We start from the raw sequence: 24870 nt of genomic DNA on the forward strand, positions 1-24870 counted from the left end.
AAAGGAAAAAATAGAAAATGTGTCAAAATATTTCCTCTTTAAAGTCATAAATGATGTGCAATTTGATGGCTGAAGTAATCTTCCAGAACAAACCATATCATTGTCAGGGATACATTGATCCTCTGTAATTATTCGTATAAGACAAAAAAAAAGTTTGAAACTGTCATACAATAATACAAACCAGAGACTATGGAGGGAAGTATTTAAAAAAAAAAATTTTATGTACAAGATATATTCTCGATGTCAGAAATCTCTTGGCATTCTCAGTCCTGACATCCACCCCCTTCTTTCAAAAAGGAATAGTTCAGGCCGACAGGACATTTCCCTGAGCTTGATACGGTGCAGTGCTCAAGAGTGCCAGGTTGTAGCAGCTTTTTGTTTCTGTTTGGCAAATAGATACTTTTGTACATCGGGCAACATGAAATGGATGTTTAAAGAAGACCATTCATTAGGTGAGTTCAGTCTGCCGCCGTGGTTCCTTGTTGCACTGCCGGTGAATGCATTCTGCTGTGCTGCGTTCGTTTGACGTCTTCAGGGCCTAGTGCTGACCTGCGCAGTTTGCTTGTCGAGGCGCTTGTTTGTTTTTCTTTTTAGGGTGTGGGAATTGTTGCGTCTATTTGAGGTTTTCAGAATCCGAAGAATGCTATACCCAACATTCGAAAATTGCATCCCTCTACCTATACAGCCAGTGCTCCAGTAAAACAGTCACAAATTGAAAAATCTGTTTTATACTATAATTTCTATATTTAGATATTACAATATAGTACATTTTATTTATGCCTATTTAACGGTAACCAGCTTGCCCAACCCTTCCCTTTTAATTTCAGCAGCCCTCACACTTATTGTTTCCTCATAATATTAAATAGCATTATTATTATGTGTATATATACTGTTCTGAGACACAGGCCACGCCAGGCCAGGCACCACACCAACTTAGAACTGCATATAATAAAATAACTTGCATTTATATAGTGACTTTCATTACTTAAGAATGTTGCAAAAAGCTTATGAAGTACTATTGAAGTGTAGTCATTGTTGTAATGTAGGAAACGGATTTCCACACAGCAAGGTCCCACAAACAGCAATGAGATAAATAACCAGTTAATCCGTTTCTGGTGGTTTTGATTGAGGGATAAATGTTGGCAAGGACACAAGGAGAATTCCCTTGCTCTTACAGGTGGGATCTTTTACAACCACCTTGGCTCCTTGTTCAAGCTCAATACAAACTTAGAGTCCTATAGGACCCTGAATTTCTATATTTAGATTTACTGCTGACCACCCAACTTCCTTTTCTGGCTCCCATGTTAGCTGACATTGTTAACGGTTCTCCTCAGGTACTGTCCCTCTCTCCCTCAAATCTGCCATCATCACCCCTCTCAAAAAACCAACCCTTGACCCTTCCGTCCTTGCAAACTACCACCCCATCTCCAGCTCCCTTTCCTCTCCAAAGTCCTTGAACGTGTTGTCGCCTCCCAAACCCGTGACCATCTTTCCCGTAATTCCATGTTTGAATCCCTCCAATCAGGCTTTTGCCCTTGCCACAGTACCGAAATGGCTCTCATCAAAAGTCATAAATGACATCCTTTGTGACTGGGACAAAGATAAACTACCCCTCCTCGTCCTTCTTGACTTGCCTGCAGCCTTTGACACGGTTGACCACTCCATCCTTCTCCAACGCCTCTCCACCGTCATCCAGCTGGGTGGGACTGCACTCACCTGGGTCCATTCTTATCTATCTAATCAAAGCCAGAGAATCACCTGCAATGCTCCCACATCGTTACCTCTGGTGTACCCCAAGGATCTATCCTTGGCCCCCTCCTATTTCTCATCTACATGTTGCCCCTTGGCGACATCATCCGAAAACACAGTCAGTTTCCACCCAGCTCTACCTCACCACCACTTCTCTCGACCTCTCCACGGTCTCTAAATTGTCTGACATCCAGTTCTGGATGAGCAGAAATTTTCTCCAATTAAATATTGGGAAGACTGAAGCCATTGTTTTCGGCCCCTGCCACAAACTCCGTTCCCTAGCCACTGACTCCATCCCTCTCCCTAACATCTGTCTGAGACTAAACCACACTGTTCACAACCTTGGTGTCATATTTGACCCTGAAATGAGCTTCCGACCACATATCCACAGCATAACAAACACCGCCTATTTCCACCCCCATAACATCGCCCGTCTCCGCCCTTGCCTCAGCTCATCCGCTGCTGAAACCCTCATCCATGCCTTTGTTATCTCTAGACCTGACTATTCCAACGCAATCCTGGCTGTCTTCCCACATTCTACCCTAGGTAAACTTGAGGTGATCAAAAACTTGGCTGCCCGTGTCCTAAGTCGCACCAAGTCCCGTTCGCCCATCACCCCTGTGCTTGCTGACCTACATTGGCTCCCGGTTAAGCAACGCCTCAATTTCAAAATTCTCATCCTTGTTTTCAAATCCCTCCATGGCCTCGCCCCTCCCTAACTCTGTAATCTCTTCCTGCCCCACAAACCAACCCCCCCCCCCCCCCGAGATATCTGCGCTCCTCTAATTCTGCCTTCTTGAGCATCCCTGATGATAATCACTCAACCATTGGTGGCCATGCCTTCTGTTGCCTAGGCCCTAAGCTCTGGAATTCCCTCCCTAAACCTCTCCGCCTCACTACCTCTCTTTCCTCCTTTAAGACGCTCCTTGAAACCTATCTGTTTGACCAAGCTTTTGGTCACCTGCCCTAATTTCTCCTTGTAGCTTGGTGTCAAATATTTTGTCATATAATGCTCCTGTTAAACGCCTTGTGATGTTTTACTACGTTAAGGGGGCTATATAAATACAAGTTGTTGTTGAACTGAGCTTCAGACTCCAATTCCTATCCATCACCAAGACCACGACAACAATAACTTGTATTTATATAGCCCCTTTAACGTAGTAAAACATCACAGGAGCGTTAGCAAACAAAATTTGACACTGAGCTACATAAGGAGAAATTAGGACAGATGACCAAAAGCTTGGTCAAAGGGGTAGGTTTTAAGGAGCGTTTTAAGAAGGAAAGAGAGGTGGAGAGGTTTAGGCAGGGAATTCCAGAGCTTAGGGCCTTGGCAGCTGAAGGCACGGCTGCCAATGGTGAAGCGATTAAAATCAGGGATGCTCAAGAGGAGCGCAGAGGGTTGTAGGGCTGGAGTACTGTGTGCAGTTCTGGGCACCACACCTTAGGAAGGATATATTGGCCTTGCAGGGAGTGCAGCGTAGGTTTATTGGATAATACCCAGACTCCAAGGGTTACGAGGTGATCTGATCGAAGGTTTCAAGATATTAAGATGAACAGAGATAAACTATTTCTGCTGGTTGGGGATTCTAGGACTAGGGGGCATAGTCTAAAAATTAGAGCCAGGCCTTTCAGGAGCGAAATTAGGAAACACTTCTACACACAAAGGGTGGTAGAAGTTTGGAACTCTCTTCGCAAATGGCAATTGATGCTAGATCAATTGTTAAGTTTAAATCTGAGATTGATAGCTTTTTGTTAACCAAAGGTATTAAGGGATATGGGCAAAGGCGGGTGTATGGAGTTAGGTCGCAGATCGGCCATGATCTCATTGAATGGCGGAACAGGTTCGAGGGGCTGAATGGCCGACTCCTGTTGCTATGTTCCTGTGGAGGAGGTTACAGAGATAGGGAGGGGCGAGGCCGTAGGGGATTTGAAAACAAGGATGAAAAAATTTTAATCGAGGCTTTGCTTAACTGGGAGCCAATGTAGGTCAGCAAGCACAGGGGTGATGAGTGAACGGGACTTGGTGCGAGTTAGGACATGGGCAGCAGAGTTTTGGATCACCTCAAGTTTACAGAAGCTTAGATAAGGTGTGTGTGTGTGTGTGTCTTGACATCCTCCAAAGGGTCCATCAAGGCAGTCAGCGCTGCTTCCTTACGAGCACCAACCCCAACTGCCCCATGCTATTCTCCTCCCCATCCAACTCACCCCTCCCAGTGCTGACCCTGTGGACTCTGCCAGCTATCACTGCCCCTCTCCGCATCTCCCTCCAGAATGTCCGTTCGCTTGTGAACAAGGCCCTCGCCATCCATGAGCTCATTGTGGATGATTGCATCAGCATTATGACCTTGACGGAAACCTGGCTGAGGAGTGATGACACCTTCCCCCTAAATGAAGCCTCCTTGCCTGGCTTTACCTTGCACCACTTGCCCCGCCCAGACTGCCGCGGTGGCGGTGAGACTCTTATCACCAAATCACACCTTGATCTGTCCCCCTACTCCTCTGGTACTTTCTCCTCCTTTGAGCATCTCACCTTGTTCCACCCCCTCACCTCCTCTCATTTAAATCTTCGTTCTCTACCGCCCACTAATTTTGCCAACAGGCTTTTTCTCAAAATAAATTGCTGACAATAGTTCATATTGCCGCCTCTGCAGCACCATCCACCTCTATCCTTGCCTCACCTCCACTGCCACTGAAACTCTCGTCCATGCTTTTGCTTCAGACTTGGCTTCTCTAATACTTGCCTTGCTGACTCCTATACTCTTCCCTGCTCCACTACCTGAACCATACCAATATTGTGTTCTGATGAAAGGCCATCGACCTGTTAACTCTGTTTCTCTCTCCACAGGTGCTGCCTGATCTGCTGAGTGCTTTCCAGCATTTTCTGTTTTTATTTCAGATTTCCAGCATCCGCAGTAGTTTGCTTTTGTCGTACCCGCATTAAGTTGTGCGCTCGTGTCCTTGCTGGCTTCCACTGGCTCCCCATCCCCCCAGCACATTGAATTCAAACCTCTGACACTTGTTTACAAATGTGCATGCAGTCTCGCCCGTCCCCACTACTGCAATCTCAGTACAATGGTTTCCAGTACATCCCCTCTTCTTCCAATCGTCCTTTGGTGGCAGATTTTCACACTCTGCCACACTTTCCCTAAATCCGTCTACCTTTCTCACCCCTTTCAAAATCCTCCACAAAATCTTTGACCATGCCTTCACTCACATCGCCTAATTCTTCCACTACTGCTTGGCGTCCATTCCCCCCCCCCCCCTCTGTTAAAAGCCATGAACTGTTTACTACATTAAAGGCACAATATAAATACAAGTTGTCATTTCTTGACGTATCATTTTTTGAGCCTAGAAATTACTAGTGACAGTATTAGCATAAGAATAGTTAACACTTGTGATAATCTCCTGCATCTTTATTTTAACATGGGTATTAACACATTTATTTTTAGAGAAAGTGCTGCTGTTAATGTAGCAGAGAGTGGAAAGCCATAACAATGTGTTAAATGCTCATCTGCTAATAGTGCCACAGTAATTTTCAGCCTGACAGTATAATAGCACAACAACAACAATTTGTATTTATATACTGCTTTTTTTTATTCGTTCATGGGATGTGGGCGTCGCTGGCAAGGCCAGCACTTATTGCCCATCCCTAATTGCCCTTGAGAAGGTGGTGGTGAGCCGCCTTCTTGAACCGCTGCAGTCCATGCGGTGAAGGTACTTCCACAGTGCTGTTAGGGAGGGAGTTCCAGGATTTTGACCCAGCGATGCTGAAGGATCGGCGGTATACTTCTAAGTCAGGATGGTGTGTGACTTGGAGGAGGTGGTGGTGTTCCCATGCGCCTGCTGCCCTTGTCCTTCTAGGTGGAAGAGGTCATGGGTTTGGGAGGTGCTGCCGAAGAAGCCTTGGTGAGTTGCTGCAGTGCATCTTGTAGATGGTACACACTGCAGCCACGGTGCGCCGGTGGTGGAGGGAGTGAATGTTTTCGGTGGTAGATGGGGTGCCAATCAATTTAACGTAGTAAAATGTCTCAAGGCGCTTCACAGGAGTAATTTGATAAAAAATTTGACATTGAGCCACATAAAGAGAAATTAGGGCAGGTGAACAAAATCTTGGTCAAAGCGGTAGGTTTTAAGGAGTGCCTTAAAGGAGGAAAGAGAGGTAGCGAGGCGGAGAGGTTTAGGCAGGGAATTCCAGAGCTTAGGGCCAAGGCAACAGAAGGCACGGCCACCAATGGTTGAGCGATTATAATTAGGGATGCTCAAGAGGGCAGAATTAGAGGAGCGCAGATATCTCGGGGAGTTGTGGGGCTGAAGGAGAACAGAGATAGGGAGGGGCGAGGCCATGGAGGGATTTGAAAACAAGGATGAAAATTTTGAAATTGAGGCATTGCTTAACCGGGAGCCAATGTAGGTCAGTGAGCACAGGGATGATGGGTGAATGGGACTTCAATAGTACAAAATATAAAAACAGCTCTCTGTTACACTAACTGCCACAGAGCCCTATGGGCTTCATCAGAAGATGGCTGCCTGCAATGCGACCTTGTGTCACTTGTTGCCTTGTGCTTTTGGAGACAGGGTCTGATGTCCAAGTGGTCCATTCAAGCTTGCAACTAGAGGTTTGCCATGTTTGAGTCTGGGAGTACTGTTTGATTTGTCATTTCTCTTTCTCCTTTGTCATGCCATAATTATTCTGTGTTGCCATTAATGTGTAGATCAAAGGAGCAATATTAATCTGAGGACATCTTCATTTAGAATTTGCCTTTCAATGAGGTCTGAACCTAAATCAGATGACGGGTTTAGGCAATAGGTGGGAATAAATCAATTTATGGACACAAACCGTTCATAGTTATCTATGTAATAGTTGATTGGGGATTTCTCATTAGCTTGCATTAATAATTAGTTACATTTCTGAAGGGAACAAGAGTTTGACATGAAAAATAAGTAATATGAGGATTAAGATAGAATGTAATGGCGATTTATGAATGCCGATTCTATACTGCATATACTGTAATAATATTTGCGGATTAAACATGGTGTCTATGTATGTTGATGAGGACTGTTTAATTCTCATTCATAATTTAGCCTCCAAAAATGAAAAGTGTGTATATTTAATAGACCCTCCACTACATGCTGCCAAGAAGTGAGCATACTCACCTCTTATGAATTAAAAATTGGGTATGCTACCCTCCGCTACACCCCTATAGAAAATAAATGTCTGCTAAGGGTTATAACAGCAGCACAATGACATCTAGTAATGTATTTATAATATATGTAAGGCCTCTTTATCATCATTTATTTCTTTTATGCATTCAATTATGTCACCATTCTTTTGTTGCACTTTCCTGTGATAAGTGAATTGTAATATAATAAAGGTATACAGTGGTGTTCCCCAGGGGTCGGTTCTAGGACCACTGCTTTTTTTGATATATATTAATGACTTGGACGTGGGTGTACAGGGCACAATTTCAAAATTTGCAGATGACACAAAACTTGGAAGTATAGTGAACAGTGAGGAGGATAGTGATAGACTTCAGGAAGATATAGACAGACTGGTGAAATGGGCAGACGTGGCAGATGAAATTTAACACAGAAAAGTGTGAAGTGATACATTTTGATAGAAAGAATGAGGAGAGGACATTTAAACTAAATGGCACAATCCTAAAGGGGGTGCATGAAGAAAGAGACCTGGGGGTATGTGTGCACAAATGGTTGAAGGTGGCAGGGCAGGTTGAGAAAGCAGTTAAAAAGGCTTAAGGGGTCCTGGGCTTCATGAATAGAGGTATAGAGTACAAAAGTGTGGAAATGATGATAAACCTGTATAAAACACTGGTTAGGCCCCAACTGGAGTACTGTGTCCAATTCTGGGCACCACACTTTAGGAAGGATGTGAAGGCATCAAGAGAAAGGTGCAGAACAGATTTACGAGAATGATTCCAGGAATGAGGGACTTCAGTTACGTTGATAGACTGGAGAAGCTGGGGTTGTTCTCCTTGGAGCAGTGCAGATTGAGAGGAGATTTGATAGAGGTGTTCAAAATCATGAGGGGCCCAGACAGAGTAGATAGAGAGAAACTGTTCCCATTGGCAGAAGGGTCGAGAACCAAAAGAGACAGATTTAAGGTGATTGGCAAAAGAACCAAAGGCGACGTAAGAAAAAACTTTTTTATGCAGCAAGTGGTTAAGATCTGGAATGCACTGCCTGACAGGGTGGTGGAGGCAGACTCAATCTTCTCTTTCAAAAGGGAGTTGGATAAGTATCTGAAGGAAAAGAATTTGCAGGGCTACAGGGAAAGGGCGGGGGAGTGGAACTAGCTGAGAGTCGGCACGGGCTCGAGGGGCCGAATGGCCTTCGTCCGTGCTGTAACCATTCTATGATTTATGAATAATTCTGCTTTGTCATGTTGTTCTGCATTATTCATGGCCTGCTCAAGTACTTTGTTGAGATACTGACCAGTTTTCAGGATGAGAGGCAAGGATAAAGGAAGTTTGTGTGTATTATTTCTCCATGGCCTCACCCCTCCCTATCTCTAACTGCCTCCAGCCCCACAACCCGCCGCGATCTCTGCACTCTTCCAAATCTGGCCTCCTGCGCATCCCCGATTTTCATCACTCCACCATTAGCGGTCGTGCCTTCAGCTGTCTAGGCCCTAAGCTCTGGAATTCCCTCCCTAAACCTCTCCGCCTCTCTCCTCCTTTAAGATGCTCCTTAAAACTTACCTCTTTCACCAAGCTTTTGGTCATTTGTTGTAATATTTCCTTATGTGGCTCGCTCTCAAATTTTGTTTGATAATGTTCCCGTGAAGCGCCTTGGGACATTTTACTATGTTAAAGTAGTTGTTGTGGTATTGCACAAAAATGTCATGGGGAGGACACAAATTACTGCTGCATTTGAGGTTGCTTGTTGGTTTGAGGCACGTGCAATACGTGCAATTCAGGTTGTTGGAGACCCATAGACCAAGACAAAAGATGGAACCTTTTAAAACTTTAGGATTGGTTTTGCACCAGCTGCACTTGTACCACAACTGGTTTGAGCCCCAATCAGTGTGAGACTAGCATCTCATTGTGGTCCCATAGCTTGGCAAAATTTGTATTACTCTCCAATCAACAATCTTAACCTAGTGACACCATACTTTGCATCAATCCAGCATAAAATTGTACCAGTTGATACAGAAATTGCAATGGAACTGGTCTGTTAATATAAGTATGGAGTGTCACATGTCACTGTGGTCTGTTTGAGCTCCTCAGGAACTCAAAAGAATCCCAGTGTCAAAAATATTGAAGCTAAACTAATTTTTCACAAAAGATAAAATGGGTCCAGTAATTTAGTTTGCCGTTTGTACACATAAGGCAGGAGAGGAGCTACTGTGAATACACAAATAACATACAATGCTACAAAGTATGATTGATAAATTAAAGTTTTCAGTATAGGAGGAAAATGTACTCTATTTATTGCCATCTTGCATGTTCTTCATGTCTTAGCTACAGTTCAAATAATATTTTAAAAAAGCAAATCAAGCTCTGGGGTTCATTTCTAGAGGGATAGAATTGAAAAGCAGAGAATTTATGTTAAACTTATCGAAGCTTGCTTCGACCACACTTGGAGTACTGTGAACAGTTCTGGTCTCTGTAATCTAAAAAGAAGGTGCAAAAAAGATTCACAAGAATGATAACAGAACTGAGAGGATATACTTACCAACAAAGGCTGTACAGGCTGGGGCTCTTATCTCTAGAAAAGGGAAGGCTGAGGGGTGACCTGATAGAGGTCAATAAAATAATAATGAAAGGGTTTGATAGGGTAGACGTAGAGAAGATGTTTCCACTTATGGGGTGAGTCCAAAACCCCCCACCATTAACATCCTGGGTCTACCATTGACTAGAAACTTAACGGGACCAACCACAAATACTGTGGCTACAAGAGCAGGTCAGCGGCTGGGAATTCTGCGGTGAGTGTCTCACCTCCTGACTCCCCAAAGCCTTTCCACCACCTACAAGGCACAAGTTAGGAGTGTGATGGAATACTCTCCATTTGCCTGGATGGGTGCAGCTCAAACAACACTCAAGAAGCTTGACACCATTCAGACAAAGCAGCCCATTTGATTGGCACCCCATCCACCACCTTAAGCATTCACTCCCTCCAGCACCAGCGTACCGTGGCTGCTGTGTGCACCATCTACAAGGTGCACTGCAGCAACTCGCCAAGGCTTCTTCGACAACACCTCCCAATCCCACGACCTCTACCACCTAGAAGGACAAGGGCAGCTGGCACGTGAGAACACCACCACCACCAAGTTCCCCTCCAAGTCACACACCATCCTGACTTGGAAATATATTGCCTGTTCCTTCATCGTCGTTGGCCCAAAATTTTGGCACTCCCTACCTAACGGAGCACCTGCACAACATGGACTGCAGCATTTCAAGAAGGCGGCTCACCACCACCTTCTCCAGGGCAATTAAGGATGGGCAATACATGCTGGCCTTGCCAGTGATGCCAACATCCCGTGAATGAATAATAAAAGTGCTTTTTCGATCAATCCCCAAGTTATATGCTAATCTTGCCAGTAGTGCATGAAGCTGAATGGCTTCCGGCCTCTTCCAATGCCATTCTGTACCTGTTCAGGAGGTTCAGGAGGTGCATGAGTATTGTGGGTTGATTTGCTTAATGAATTTTCTTTCCCCTACAGGGCAGAACCACATTGCCACCATTCTGTATCTTTCCCAATCAATTTCTGAAATCAGAACTCATTACAAGTGTGGAAATTGTGACTGCCAACCCATTTGCAGTAGTTCCATGGCCCGGATTTTGTGTAGATAATAATGGTGAGGCTAACGACGCCCACTGTTTTAATGGAGTAAATCGGACAGCAACTTCTGGCGTCTGCACATGCGCAGCTAAACGTGAAAATCCGGAGGTTGCTGTAAGAGATACCCCGCTCCTCCAGAGGCTGCATTTAAATATTAAAATGAGGTTGCCTGACTTCATTTTTAACAGTTATTCTATTTTTAACTACAGGCTGCCAGGTTTCCCGGGCCTCGGAAAACTCGGCAGCTGAAAGCAGGCGAGAAGGGCTGAACCCATGAGGTAAGTGCCTTTACAGCACTGCTTGTGGGCCAGGAGGAGCAGGAATGTTTCCTCCAGGCCCAATAACCTACCCACTAAACCCCCTCCCACAATCTGTCTGCTCCCCTCTGATCACCATCTGCTCCCCCTGACCATCAATGGACCTCTCCCTGCAATCAGAGTCCCCCCCCCCCCCCCCAAGATCCAGAACCCCCACATGAACAGGAAAGTCTCAGGTTCCAACCCTGTTTTTATCTTGACTTAGCTGCTGTCATTTAGAGGAGCAGGAGGAATGATTACGGCACTGCTGGATTGGGGAAAGGAATATTGATCTGGCTTCCCACTGTCGTTCGCTATTTAGCAACCCCTGCTGGAAGGTCACATGGACATCGGGTGAGGACAGGGGGTTGGGCCTGGCTAAGATGTCACCCACAGAAAAATGGCCTGTTGAGGGTCACACATAAATAATTTCTGCTTGGGCAAGGTACTGGCATGTGGAACCCTAACCCAGCAAGGGAGTCAACCTTCTAATGGAGGAGGTGAGAAAGTGTGTGAGAAAAAAATGTGTACGTTAAATTTCTTTCCATTAATTTCTTTCCACAGAACACAGGTGTGTCGAATCTGCCAAAATTAGAGCGAAATACCCAGACAGAGTGCCAGTGAGTATCATTCCAATAAAATGGTATAAAAACATTTTGAAGAGAATTCTTTTTGCATTATGTTTTGACAGAAGAAAAATGGGAATTCATTTATATTTAATTCTAACTTAACATTCAAAAATAAAAGTCCAACTGGATTTTGTATACTTGATAAAATCATGGTCAAAGCTTCGAACAGCTACACAAATAGTGCCACGAATCTATAATAGGAAAGTGGATAAATATTTGAAAAAGAAGAATTTAAAAGTTTATATGGAAAGAGCAGGGGAATGGTGTAGGTATGGTGGGCTGAATGGCCTACTTCTGTAAAACTCTATACAGATTTTATTGAAGTCACTTATTTAGCACACATTTAATGCTTCAATCTGGCATTTCTTTAGCTTGAACTTAAAAAAAAACTCAACCTATTACAGTTAAGATTTAAATTGGTAGAATTTAAAGAAATAGCAGTGGGTTGGGTTTTCAATAAGCAGGATATTACAGTGTATAAACTTGGATCCAGGCTAAGGTTGTGACAGGTGTGAATTAGGTTAGTTCCTGAAGGGTTACACCAGAAAGAAGTAATTGCGGTGTTCTTCATAGATCTGGGTTACTAGGAGAATTGACGAGACAAATGACTTTTCCTTTAACCTATATATTTTGTAATATCTGATTTACTATGCACTAAACTAACAAGCAGGGCATTTACATGTAAAACATATACAGAACATCCATTATGACCTTTTATTAACAGTTATGTGGAGAAACTGGGATTGTTCTCCTTAGAGCAGAGAAGTGTGAGAGGAGAGTTGATAGAAGTGTTCAAAATCATGAGGGGTCTAGACAGAGTAGATAGAGAGAAACTGTTCCCATTGGCGGAAGGGTTGAGAACCAGAGGACACAAGATTATAGGTGATTGGCAAAAGAACCAAATGCAAGCCGTGATCCTGACCAACGGTTCCACCACAGATCCATTTCACGTACGGACCGGGGTCAAGCAAGGCTGTGTCGTCGCACCAATACTCTTCTCGATCTTTCTTGCTGCAATGCTCCATCTCACCCTCGATAAGCTCCCCGCTGCAGTGGAGCTAATTTACAGAACAAACAGGAAACTGTTCAACCTCCGTCGCCTCCAGTCCAGATCCAAGGTCGTCCCATCCTCTGTTGTCGAATTACAGCATGCAGACGACGCTTGCGTCTGCACTCACTCGGAAGTCGAACTCAAAACCATCGTCAACACATTCACTGAAGCATACGAGAGCATGGGCCTTACACTAAACATCTGTAAGACAAAGGTTCTCTACCAACCTGCCCCCACCACACAGTGCTGCCCCCCGATTATCAAAATCCATGACAAGGCCTTGGACAACGTAGACCACTTTCCATACCTCGGGAGCCTACCGTCAACAAGGGCAGACGTCGACGACAAAGTCCAACACCGCCTTCAGTGTGCCAGTGCAGCCTTCAGTCGCCTGAGGAAGAGAATGTTTGAAGACCAGGACTTCAAACCCGCACTAAGCTCATGGTCTACAGAGCAGCAGTGACACCTGCCCTGCTGTATACCTCAGGCATGGACCATGTACAGCAGGCACCTCAAAGCACCGGAGAGGTACCACCAACGCTGCCTCCGCAAGATCCAGCAAATCCATTGGCAGGATAGGCGCACCAACGTCAGTGTTCTTGCTCAGGTCAACATCCCCAGCATTGAGTATGGTCAAAGCTTCAATCAGCTCCGATGGATGGGTCACATCGTCCACATGCCCGATACGAGACTCCCAAAACAAGCTCTCTACTCGGAGCTCCGACACGGCAAGAGAGCCACAGGTGGGCAGAGGAAACGCTTCAAGGACACCCTCAAAGCCTCCTTGAAAAAGTGCAACATCCCCACTGACACCTGGGAATCCCTGGCCCAAGACCGCACAAAGTGGAGGAGAAGCATCCGGGAAGGCGCCGAACACCTTGAGTCTCTTCGCCGCGAGCAAGCGGAAGCCAAGCGCAAGGAATGCAAGGAGCGCACGTCAACCCAAGCACCCCACCCACCTGCCCCTTCAACCACCGTCTGCCCCACCTGTGACAGAGACTGTAGGTCCCACATTGGACTCATCAGTCACCTGAGAACTCATTTTTAATGTGGAAGCAAGTCATCCTCAGTTCCGAGGGACTGCCTAAGAAGAAGAAGAAAGGCGACATGAGGAAAAACTTGTTTACGCAGCGAGTGGTTAGGATCTGGAATGCACTGCCTGAAAGAGTGGTGGAGGCAGACTCAATTGTGGCTTTCAAAAGGGAGTTGGCTAAGTACCTGAAGGAAAAAAATTTGCAGGGCTACGGGGAAAGGGCGGGGAGTGGGACTAGCTGAAGTGCTCTTGCAGAGAGCCGGCAGGGGCTCCTTCTGTGCAGTAACCATTCTAGGATTCCAATAATATTCATACACTTTGGCAGAATTATTATTACATTACTTACATGAGCACATTGTTTTCTTTAACTATATCAGAACTGTATTAAGTAAACTTACTGAAGTAAACCCTTTTCATATTTTATAACTTTTAGAACGTGTAGTAAAAACAGAAAGTGTTGGGCATACACAGCAGGTCAGGCAGAATCTGTGGAGAGAGAGAAACAGAGTTAACGTTTCAGGTCGATGACCCTTCATCAGAACTGGCAAAAAGGTCATCGACCTGAACTGTTAACTTTGTTTTTCTCTCTCCACAGACGCTGCCTGACTTGCTGAGTATTTCCAGCACTTTGTGTTTTTATTTCAGATTTCCAGCATTTGTGATAATTTGGCTTTTGTTTTAGAATGTGTACATAGTTTTAACAATTTACCATAAAGAAATTTCAGTCATTTTAAAACTAGAATTAAAAAAGGAAATTGAGCACTTCTGTGTTCTCAGAATTCTATTAAAGCTGTAGGAATGCCTAGGAGTAAGTTCTGTGAACATTAAGTACCTGCCCTGCATTTGTCCCAAATAAAAATAGAAAATGCTGGAAACATTCAGCAGGTCAGGCAGCATCTGTGGAGAGAGAAAGGTCAGGTTAACGTTTCCAGTATTGTGACTCTTTTGTCCCAAGTTGTGTTTATAGTGCTGTAAATGAGTTGGTTGCAGCAATATTTACAGGACTTTTCTACAAGTGCCTGTAATCACCCATTTCATAAGATCAGTCCCTTGTAGTGTACCTGCCACACAACATGACAATCTGTGTTCGTGATGTGTGGGTTTGCCTATTTAAAATATTTGTAAATTGGAAGTATCTGCAAAACCTTTTATAAGTTTTATTCAAAATCTATCCATAATGCTCAAGCACTCAGTACACAGGACCTCCTGATACCTGGGATGGCAGGAATGACGTATGAGGAGAGCTTGGGTCGATTGGGCTTATATTCGCTAGAATTTAGAAGAATGAGAGGGGATCTCATTGAAATTTATAAAATTCTAACAGGACTAGACAGACTAGATGCAGGAAGGATGTTCCCGATGGCCGGGGAGTCCAGAACCAGTGGTCACAGTCTAAGGATAAGGGGTAAGCCATTTAGGACTGAGATGAGGAGGAATTTCTTCACCCAGAGAGTGGTGAACCTGTGGAATTCTCTACCACAGAAAGCAGTTGAGGCCAATTCATTAAATATATTCAAGAAGGAGTTGGATATATTTCTTAAGACTCAAGGGATATGGAGAGAAGGCAGGAACAGGGTACTGAATTTGGATGAAGTCACACAACACCAGGTTATAGTCCAACAGCTTTATTTGAAATCACAAGCTTTCGGAGAGCTGCTCCTTGATCCAGCCATGATCTCATTAAATAGCGGAACAGGCTCGAGGGGCCGAATGGCCTACTCCTGCTCCTATCTTCTATGTTTCAAAAAGCTGACTGCTTATTCAGAAATCTGTTGAAAGTAAGATTTAAAATGTTATTTAAAAAAAACATTCATTATCAAATGTGTTTGTAATTGTTTTGTGGTTCCAATAGGTGATAGTGGAGAAGGTATCTGGCTCGCAGATTGTGGATATAGACAAAAGAAAGTACCTGGTGCCCTCTGACATCACCGTGGCACAGTTCATGTGGATTATTAGGAAACGGATCCAACTGCCGTCTGAGAAAGCCATCTTCCTTTTTGTAGATAAGACAGTCCCTCAGTCCAGGTCAGTAGTCTCATAACTTGCAATTGTCTTATTTAGCCAAGTATTTGAGGTGTAAATGAAAAACTTTACATGCGGTGAAGTAAATATTTTTTAAAAATCTTGGTCATCAAAGTGAGAAATGAGACATTTGTTTATTCTTACTACGAAGCAGATATCTTCAATTTTTATTTAACTTTTGATTCATGGAACTATAAGTTCTGTATCCGGATGTGAATATGGTTTTATATCTGATGCTGTATTAGCATCATTCTGGCAGCTAGAGACTGAAGTCAGGACTATTAATGGAATAAATAGGCCACTTAATGAACAACAGTAGAAAGTCCAGATAATGAGGATAACCTTCATAATTCATTTGGAATTTGTTACCCAAGCCAATTAGAATAATCTGTGTAGTCTACTTTTACCCATTATATATCCTCTATTTGTTGATATCCTTCTTGAATTCAATTGTAACTTTTTGTACAGTGTGTATCTGTATTTTCACTGCAAGTGCAAAATGGGTTTGTACACAAAATCTCTGCAAGAGTATAGTATATTTTCTGTATTGAGTACGATAATGTAGTGCTTATGGTACTAGACTAATAACCCAGTGGTCATGAGTCTAAATTCTACCGTGACAAGTTGTGAAATTGAATTAAATAAATCTTTTCATTTGTGGGCTGGCATCAGAAACAAATAACCATGAAAGCTGCTGGATTGTTATAAAAATTCAATAGGTTCACTAATGTCCTTCAGGGAACCTACCATCCCTACCTGGTCTGTCCTCCAATTGACTTCAATCTCATGCTATTTGGTTGACTCTCAATGCCATCTGATATAACCTGAGCCCACCTGATGCGCTATCAATTACTCATAAAAGACTGAGAGTTAAGAGAGTAACTAAAGGCTTTTATTAACAAAAGAATGAAGGTCTGCCTCGAGTGGTCGACCGGTCCAGAAATACAAAGGGCTGGGGAGCAGTCACCTTTATACTAGGACTTGTGGGAGGAGTCAGCCGAGGCATGTCCAGGCATGTACACAGTGGAATACAAACAGTGGTTTACCACATTCACCCCTTGTTTAAAATTGAGTCCGGCGGGGTGAAGTGTATTAAAAGTTAGTGTATTGGAGTCTCTCCGGAGGTCTTGTCTGCCGCTGTGATCGGCGTGGCGACGGCAGGGGTAGTGGAGCTTCCGGCGTCGAGTCCTGCGTGGGCTGTGGCACAGGCGTGTCATCCTCGTAGATGTCGAGCGGGTCGCGGGGCCCAGGCCTGCCGTCTGCTGGGGCTGGATATCGGATCGTGGGTGGGGGTGGTAGTGAGTAGTGGGTTACTGCGGCCCCCGAGGGTGCAAGGTCTCTTATGGAGACTGTGTCCTCCCGCCCGTCCGGGTATGCAATGTAAGCATACTGGGGGTTGGCGTGGAGGAGGTCGACCCTCTCGACCAGGGGGTCCGTTTTATGGGTCCTCACGTGCCTTCTCAGTAGGACCGGCCCTGGGGACGTCAGCCATGGCGGTAGCGATGTCCCCGATGTGGACTTCCTTGGGAAGACAAACATTTTCTCATGAGGGGTGGCGTTAGTGGCAGTGCAGAGCAGTGACCGAATAGAGTGGAGCGCATCGGGGAGCACATCCTGCCAGCGGGAGGTTGGAAGGCCCCTAGACTTTAAGGCTAGCAGGGCGGCCTTCCAAACTGTCGCATTTTCTCTTTCCACCTGTCCGTTCCCCCGGGGGTTGTAACTGGTGGTCCTGCTTGTGGCAATACCCCTAGTTAGCAGGTACTGACGGAGTTCGTCGCTCATAAACGATGAGCCCCGGTCGCTATGGATATAGCTGGGGAAACCGAACAGGGTGAAGAGGTCGTTCAGACATTTAATGACCGTGGCACTGGTCATGTCCGGGCAGGGGATGGCGAATGGGAAACGGGAGTACTCATCAATAATATTGAGGAAGTACACATTGCGGTCGGAGGAGGGGAGAGGCCCTTTAAAATCAACGCTAAGGGGCGAGTGGCTTTTATCAGGTGGGCCCTGTCTGGTCTATAAAAGTGCGGTTTGCACTCAGCGCAGACTTGGCAGTTCCTGGTCATGGTCCTGACCTCCTCAATAGAGTAAGGCAGGTTGCGGGCCTTGATGAAGTGGAAGAACCTGGTGACCCCCGGGTGGCAGAGGTCATTGTGGAGGGCCCGCAGTCTATCGATCTGCGCGCTGGCGCAGGTGCCACGCGATAGCGCATCCGGGGGTTCATTGAGCTTCCCGGGCCGGTACAAGATCTCATAATTGTAGGTGGAAAGTTCGATTCTCCACCTCAAGATCTTGTCATTTTTGATTTTGCCCCTCTGCTTGTTGTTAAACATGAAAGCAACTGAACGTTGGTCAGTGAGCAGGGTAAATCGTTTCCCGGCCAGGTAGTGCCTCCAATGACGCACAGCCCCCACAATCGCCTGGGCCTCCTTCTCAACAGCGGAGTGTCTGGTCTCCGGGCCTTGGAGGGTTCGTGAAAAGAAGGCCACGGGTCTCCCCGCCTGATTGAGGGTAGCGGCCAGGGCAAAGTCGGACGCGTCGCTTTCCACCTGGAAGGGGATGGATTCGTCCACTGCGTGCATGGTGGCTTTGGCAATGTCTTCCTTGATACAGTGGAAGGCTAAGCGGGCCTCTGCCGTCAAGGGAAAAGAGGTGGACTTGATCAGCGGATGGGCCTTGTCCGCATAGTAGGGGACCCACTGGGCATAATAGGAGAAAAACCCTAGGCACCTCTTCAGGGCCTTGAGGCAGTGGGGCAGTGGGAGTTCCATAAGGGGACGCATCCGGTCGGGGTCGGGGCCGATGACTCCGTGTTCCACAACACAGCCAAGGATGGCGAGGCGGTTTGTGCGGAATATGCACTTCTCCTTGTTATATGTCAGGTTCAGGAGTTGGGCGGTGCGGAGGAATTTTTCGAGGTTTGCGTCATGGTCCTGCAAGTCACGGCCGCAGATGGTCACATTGTCGAGATATGGGAAAGTGGCCTGCAACGCATTTTGATCTACCATCCGGTCCATCTCCCTTTGGAAGACGGAGACCCCGTTGGTGACGCCAAAGGGAACCCTAAGGAAGTGGTAGAGGCGGCCGTTTGCCTCAAAAGGCAGTATACTGGCGGTCCTCAGGGCGGATAGGGAGCTGGTGGTACGCTGATTTCAGGTCAATGGTCGAGAAGACGCGGTACTGCGCGATCTGGTTGACCATATCAGCTATGCGGGGGAGTGGGTAGGCGTCCAGCAGGGTGTAGCGATTTATTGTCTGGCTGTAGTCGATGACCAGGCGCTGCTTCTCGCCGGTCTTAACGACCACAACCTGGGCTCGCCAGGGGCTGGTGCTGCCCTCAATAATCCCTTCCTTCAGGAGCCGCTCCACTTCGGTTTTAATGAAAACCCTGTCCCCGGCACTGTATCGCCTGCTCTTTGTGGCGATGGGCTTACAGTCGGGGGTGAGGTTAGCAAACAGTGGGGGGGGGGGGTGACTCTGAGTGTGGAGAGGTTGCACCTGGTGCGCGGCGGGCAATTTGGGAGCTGCTGGCCGCGGACTGTGAGTGGGGGTAGGGGTCCACCGTACGCCATCGTAACACTTTTAAGGTGGCACTGAAAATCTAACCCCAGCAGGACGGCAGCGCAGAGGTCGGGCAGGACCAGAAGTTTAAAGTGATCGTACACGGTCCCGTCTACTACGAGTGTCACTACGCAGTAGCCGCCGATGTCCGCCGACTGGGACTCGGAGGCCATAGAAATCCGCTGGTGCGCAGGCAGGACTGGGAGAGAGCAACGCCGCACCGTGTCGGGGTGGATGAAGCTCTCCGTGCTCCCAGAGTCAAAAAGGCAGATTGTATCGTGGCCATTTACCTTAATGTCCATTGTGGAACTGGCCAGCTGGTGCGGTCTCGCTTGGTCCAGTGTAACGGATGCCAGCGTAGGGGTCGGTGTGTCGCTGCGGGTATCAGATGAGGCGGTGTTGGGGGCCTGCTGCGTTCCGGCTGTCGTCCAAGATGACGGCGTCCATGATCCCCATGTGGCTGGAGGCGTCCAAAATGGCTGCTGTACCGGTGGTTCGCACATGGCCGGGGAGGCCCAAGATGGCGGCCCGCATGGCCCACACGCGGCGCTGCTGGGGTTCGGGGTGGCTTTGGCCCTGCAGACGTTAGCGTAGTGTCCCTTCTTCCCGCAGCCCGAGCAGATCGCGTTTTTCGCCGGGCAGCGCGCTCTGGGGTGTTTTGCCTGGCCACAGAAGTAGCATTTCTGGCCTTGGGGCACTGCTGTCTGGCCTTGGGACACTGCTGCGGTAGTTGGGCCGTTGCTGGGGTGTGGCTGGGGTGGCACGGCGCTATGAGGCGGTCCTACCGTGTCCCAGGCTGTCATTCCCCGCGGCGTCCACGGTGCAGAGGAGTAGGCATCCATGCCCCGGTAGGCTGTATCCAATGATAGTGCGAGTTCAGAGGCCTTGTTGAGGTCGAGGTCACTCTGCTCCAACAGTCGCTGTCGGGTGTAATTGGATCTGTGGCCCGCTACAAAAGCGTCCCGGATAAGTTCCTCTGTGTACACGGCGGCCTTTACATCCTTACAACCACAGGCCCGGCCAAGCACAGACAGTGCCTGAAGGTATTCCACGGTCGATTCCCCAGGTTGTTGTTTACGACTCCCCAGAAGGTGCCTGGCGTACACTTCGTTCACTGGGCGCGTGTACTGGTCCTTGAGGAGCTTGATAGCGTCCGCGTACGAGGTCGCGTCTTGGATGACCGAGTACACTCGGTGGTTCACTTTGGAGGTCAGGACATCCAGTTTGTCCTCGTCCGATTTGATTGCTGCGGAGGCGGTCAGGAATTTTTCGAAACACTTAAGCCAGTGAGTAAACTTGGTGGATGAGTCCGCCTCCCGATGATCTAAGTCCAGGCATGCTGGTGTGAGGATCTTCTCCATTATAAAAATTTTGTTAATAAAATTGATGCGCTATCAATTACTCATAAAAGACAGAGTTAAGAGAGTAACTGAAGGCTTTTATTAACAAAAGAATGAAGGTCTGCCTCGAGTGGTCGACCGGTCCAGAAATACAAAGGGCTGGGGAGCAGTCACCTTTATACTAGGACTTGTGGGAGGAGTCAGCCGAGGCATGTCCAGGCATGTACACAGTGGAATACAAACAGTGGTTTACCACATTCCACCTTAGTGTGATTTGGAATTGGAAATAAATACAGACTTGCCAGCAGTGATAACATCCTGAGAACAAATTGGTATTTTTTTAATTTAATGTTTGAAGAAAATATGAGCGAATATTATTGAATGAGTTATTCCAGTCTTATCAATGTAAATAATGTTAACTCTGCTTTTAGCTGGCACTGTTAAAAGTGAGAGCAATCAGAGAATAAATATGCCAGGATTGTGGATAGCACATCTCTATTGTTTCCTCACAAGTGGAAACAGCAGATATATTAAGAACAACAAATGCAAATGAGTTATGATATGCTTCTCCAAAATTACTGAACAATTAAAGCACCATTCACTATCCCTCATGTGATAATGTGTTCTATGGGCATTGTAGTATTTAGGTTTAGCATCATTTCAGAATAGTGCATACTATTAGATAATATTCCATGTGTGCAATAAATTCAGTTTCAATGTTGTGAAATATTCCTGTAATGTATTGTGGAAATCTTAACAATGTCAATCACTGATAACATCTATTTAGTTGCCAAAAAAGTAAAAATTACAAAAGCATTAAAAAGCTTCTTCCCTTTCGCATATTTACATTGTCGTGTCCTAGAAAGGTAGAATATTTTTAAATGCGGGTGCTACTGGCAAGACAGCATTTATTGCCCATCCCTAGTTTTCTTGAGGGCATTGAGTCAACCACATAGTGTGGAACTAGGGTCACATGAAGACCAGACCAGGTAGGGTTGGCAGGTTCCCTTTCTGGAAGGACATTAGTGAACTAGTTGGGTTTTTGCAACAATCCATTAGCTTTCGTAGTCATTTTTTTGGTGCTAGCCCACCAGCTTTATTGAATTCAGTTTTACAACTTGCTCTGTTGGGATTTTAACTCTGACTCTGGGTTGTTAGTCTAGTACCGTAACCACTAGGCTACCGTGCCCATGCTGGAAGTGTGCCTATCACATTTAGGGATTTTCTGATCATTCTTCCACAGAAAAGATTTTGAAAAAGTGTTAGTGTTGGGCTTTTAAACAGCATAGTGTATCCAGATAAGTTTGTTTAAAAAAAAGGCAAGAGATGACAGGTGGTTAAAATGCTAATGAATTGGCTATGATGTTGTTTCCTTATACACTGTAAATAAGCAACTCATTAACCAATCTTAGCAATTAGAATACACTTCACATCCATTGTGTTACAAAGTATTTGTAACCACCTTGTTTAAATCAAGTGTGGGCTAGTATGGCGTGTTCTTAATTTGTATTATTACGCAAAGATGAGTTATGCAGATTGAATTGAATCCGGTCATAACAGCTGTTGTGTATGTTCATTTGCTGTGAAATAAAGCACCTTAAAGATTCATATCTGGCCTCATCTCACCAAGTGCTCGCTCAGTGTGCATTTTGAAGAGATTGAAGAAGCACACATGCGAAAGATGCCAATATCCAATGCAGATCATAAGGGGATACTATTATTACATTTCTGGGTTATGCTATTGTAAGATAGATATAGGGCAATGTGAGTCAACTCCCGTAAAAGCAAGATGCTCCGAGTGCTTACAGGAGCAACTGAATTTGAGAAGGTATCTACAGCAAATCTGACTCTGTGATGGTGCCAAATTCCCTACATGATTAGTTCCCTTTCTCAGGCAGAAGGTCACTAACCCAATTGTAGTCATACTGTGGGGAACCACTCCTCAATCTGTACCTCTCAGTGTGTCACTCGGCCCCTATCCACAGCCCACCAGCTCTGTATTTTTGCTGGACCTGAGATACATAAAATAGAGGGACAGATAGATTTTGGGATTGTGGCCTTTGACAAAAATTTGTCAAAAAACCCACAGTAATCTAAGGTGATGTGCTTTACCAGACATGGATCGGTGGAAAAATGTTTTATTGCTCATGTTCACCCATTAACAGCCAATGACAGAACAGTATAGATAGATGCCCGGGAATAGATAACTTGAGACACTAACTCTGAAAATGGTGACGAAACGGGGTGGGGGTGTAGATTTTAATGTTCACTGCCAGCTGGAAAATTGGCGGTAGTGGATTGGATGTCTGTTATACAACCTGCCCGATCATCCTTTCCGTTGAAGTCAATGAACAGGAAAATCCGGTGGGTTATGTAACAGTCGTCCGATACGCTACACCGAGTCTACTGCCTGGGTGTGAAAGTTAACCCCGTGGAGATTTTAAAGATAAAGAGTGGATATAAATAATATCAATACCTAGTCTGTTTGACTTTGAGCTGAGCCCCACATCCTATCTATCACCAAGACTACTTATGTCCAACTCCGTAACATTGTTCACCTCCACCCTTGCCTCAGCCCCTCTACTGCCAAAACCCAATGCACGGCTTTGTCACCTCCAGAGTCAACAACTCGGAACACTTTCTTTCCTGGCCTCCCAATCTCCACCTTCTGTAAACTACAACTCTGCCACATGTATGTTCTTATGTATCTTGCCCTGCACTAAATGCTGTTAGCTTGGCCCCCCCCCCCTCCCGTCCGTTGTTCTCACTGACCTGCAATGGCTCACTCTTCCCTAATCCTGGTATTTATCTATAAATTCCCCCATGGATTTTCTCCATCCTATCTCTGCAACCTCCTACAGCTCTGTGTCAGTTGGTAGCACCCTCGCCTCTTGAGTCGGAAGGTTGTGGGTTCAAGTCCCACTCCAGGTTCTTGAGCACAAAAATCTAGGCTGACAGTCCATTGAGGTACTGAGGGAGTGCTGCACTGTCGGAGGTGCCGTCTTTCGGATGAGACGTTAAACCGAGGCCCTGTCTGCCCTCTCGGGCACATAAAAGATCCCATGGCACTATTTCGAAGAGCAGGGAAGTTATTCCCGGTGTCCTGGCCAATATGTATCCCACAATCAACATGACTAAAACAGATTATCTGGTCATTATCACATTGCTATTTGTGGGAGCTTGCTGTGCGCAAATTGGCTGCCACATTTCCTACATTACAGCAGTGACTACACTTCAAAAAGTACTTAATTGGCTGTAAAGCACTTTGGGACGTCCGGTGGTCGTGAAAGGCACGATATAAATGCAAGTCTTTTTTTATGCTCCCATCCCAAATATTCCATTCCTCTTGCTTTGCCCTTCTGTGCATTCCCACCTCCCTTCGCGCCACCTTTGGTGGCAGAACTTTGCAAACCCTTCTGTAAACCTCTCTCCCTTTTAAAAACTTCAAGACCCATGACCAAGCCCCTCCTAACAACGCTCTTTGCTTGAAGTATGTTTCCCTTACGCTTTGGGATGTCCGGTGGTCGTGAAAGGCGCTATATAAATGCAAGTCTTTTTATGCTTATTTGTGAAGCACCTCAGGATGGTTCTTTATATTTAAAGGCACGTTCATTGACCTTATTCATAGTTCAGCAGCTCTATCAAAATTGAAGAGAACGTTGTTTTATTATTACGCTCACTGTTTGTTTCTCCTTGTAGTTTGACCATGGGCCAACTGTATGAGAAGGAAAAAGATGAAGATGGATTTTTGTATGTGGCTTATAGTGGAGAAAACACATTTGGCTTCTAAATATCTGTGCTTTAGCTCACAGCCACAGTTAATGCTCACCAATGGAAAGCCTACTTGTACTGTAGATACATTATCTTTTTGGAATATGATCTTGTGCGGAACATTAATCATTATGAATGCATTTATTATTTGTTTCACACTATATTCAGTTTATTGTGTTTAAATTAATAAATTATATAAACAGATTAGTTTTCTTTGTTGCAGCTCAGTATTGTGACATGCCTGCTGTTTGAGATTTTTAATTAGTTGAGATCCGTATTTAAGAAAAGTTGTGTAAATATTGAATGATAAGGTGGCTGGAACAACCTAACCAATAATAAAAGACATCAGAATTTACAAATCTGTGTTTGTTTTTTTTCCATTTTTACCTTCATAATAGATGTTTCTTTATTTGGGACATTTAAGTCGTCGTCGTCGTCTTAGGCAGTCCCTCGGAACCGAGGGTGACTTGCTTCCACATTAAAAATGAGTTCTCAGGTGACTGATGAGTCCAATGCGGGACCTACAGTCTCTGTCACAGGTGGGGCAGACGGTGGTTGAAGGGGCGGGTGGGTGGGGTGCTTGGGTTGATGTGCGCTCCTTGCGTTGCCTGCGCT

The 24870-nt window shown here is 45.7% G+C and overlaps 1 protein-coding gene across 1 annotated transcript; it reads left to right on the top strand.

Moving 5' to 3' along the window:
* The first annotated feature begins 284 nt into the window (after positions 1-284).
* gabarapl2 (GABA(A) receptor-associated protein like 2) lies at positions 285-24614 on the top strand. The gene is made up of 4 exons (XM_085991712.1): positions 285-452; positions 11410-11465; positions 15411-15583; positions 24184-24614. The coding sequence occupies exons 1-4, from the start codon at positions 419-421 to the stop codon at positions 24272-24274; spliced, it is 354 nt and encodes a 117-aa protein (XP_085847838.1). The 5' UTR covers positions 285-418; the 3' UTR covers positions 24275-24614.
* Positions 24615-24870: the final 256 nt, after the last annotated feature.

The sequence above is a fragment of the Somniosus microcephalus genome, chromosome 6 (assembly GCF_052327205.1).
Source record: "Somniosus microcephalus isolate GS21.2 chromosome 6, FLI_Smic_1.0, whole genome shotgun sequence".
In the NCBI taxonomy this organism is placed as follows: Eukaryota; Metazoa; Chordata; class Chondrichthyes; order Squaliformes; family Somniosidae; genus Somniosus; species Somniosus microcephalus.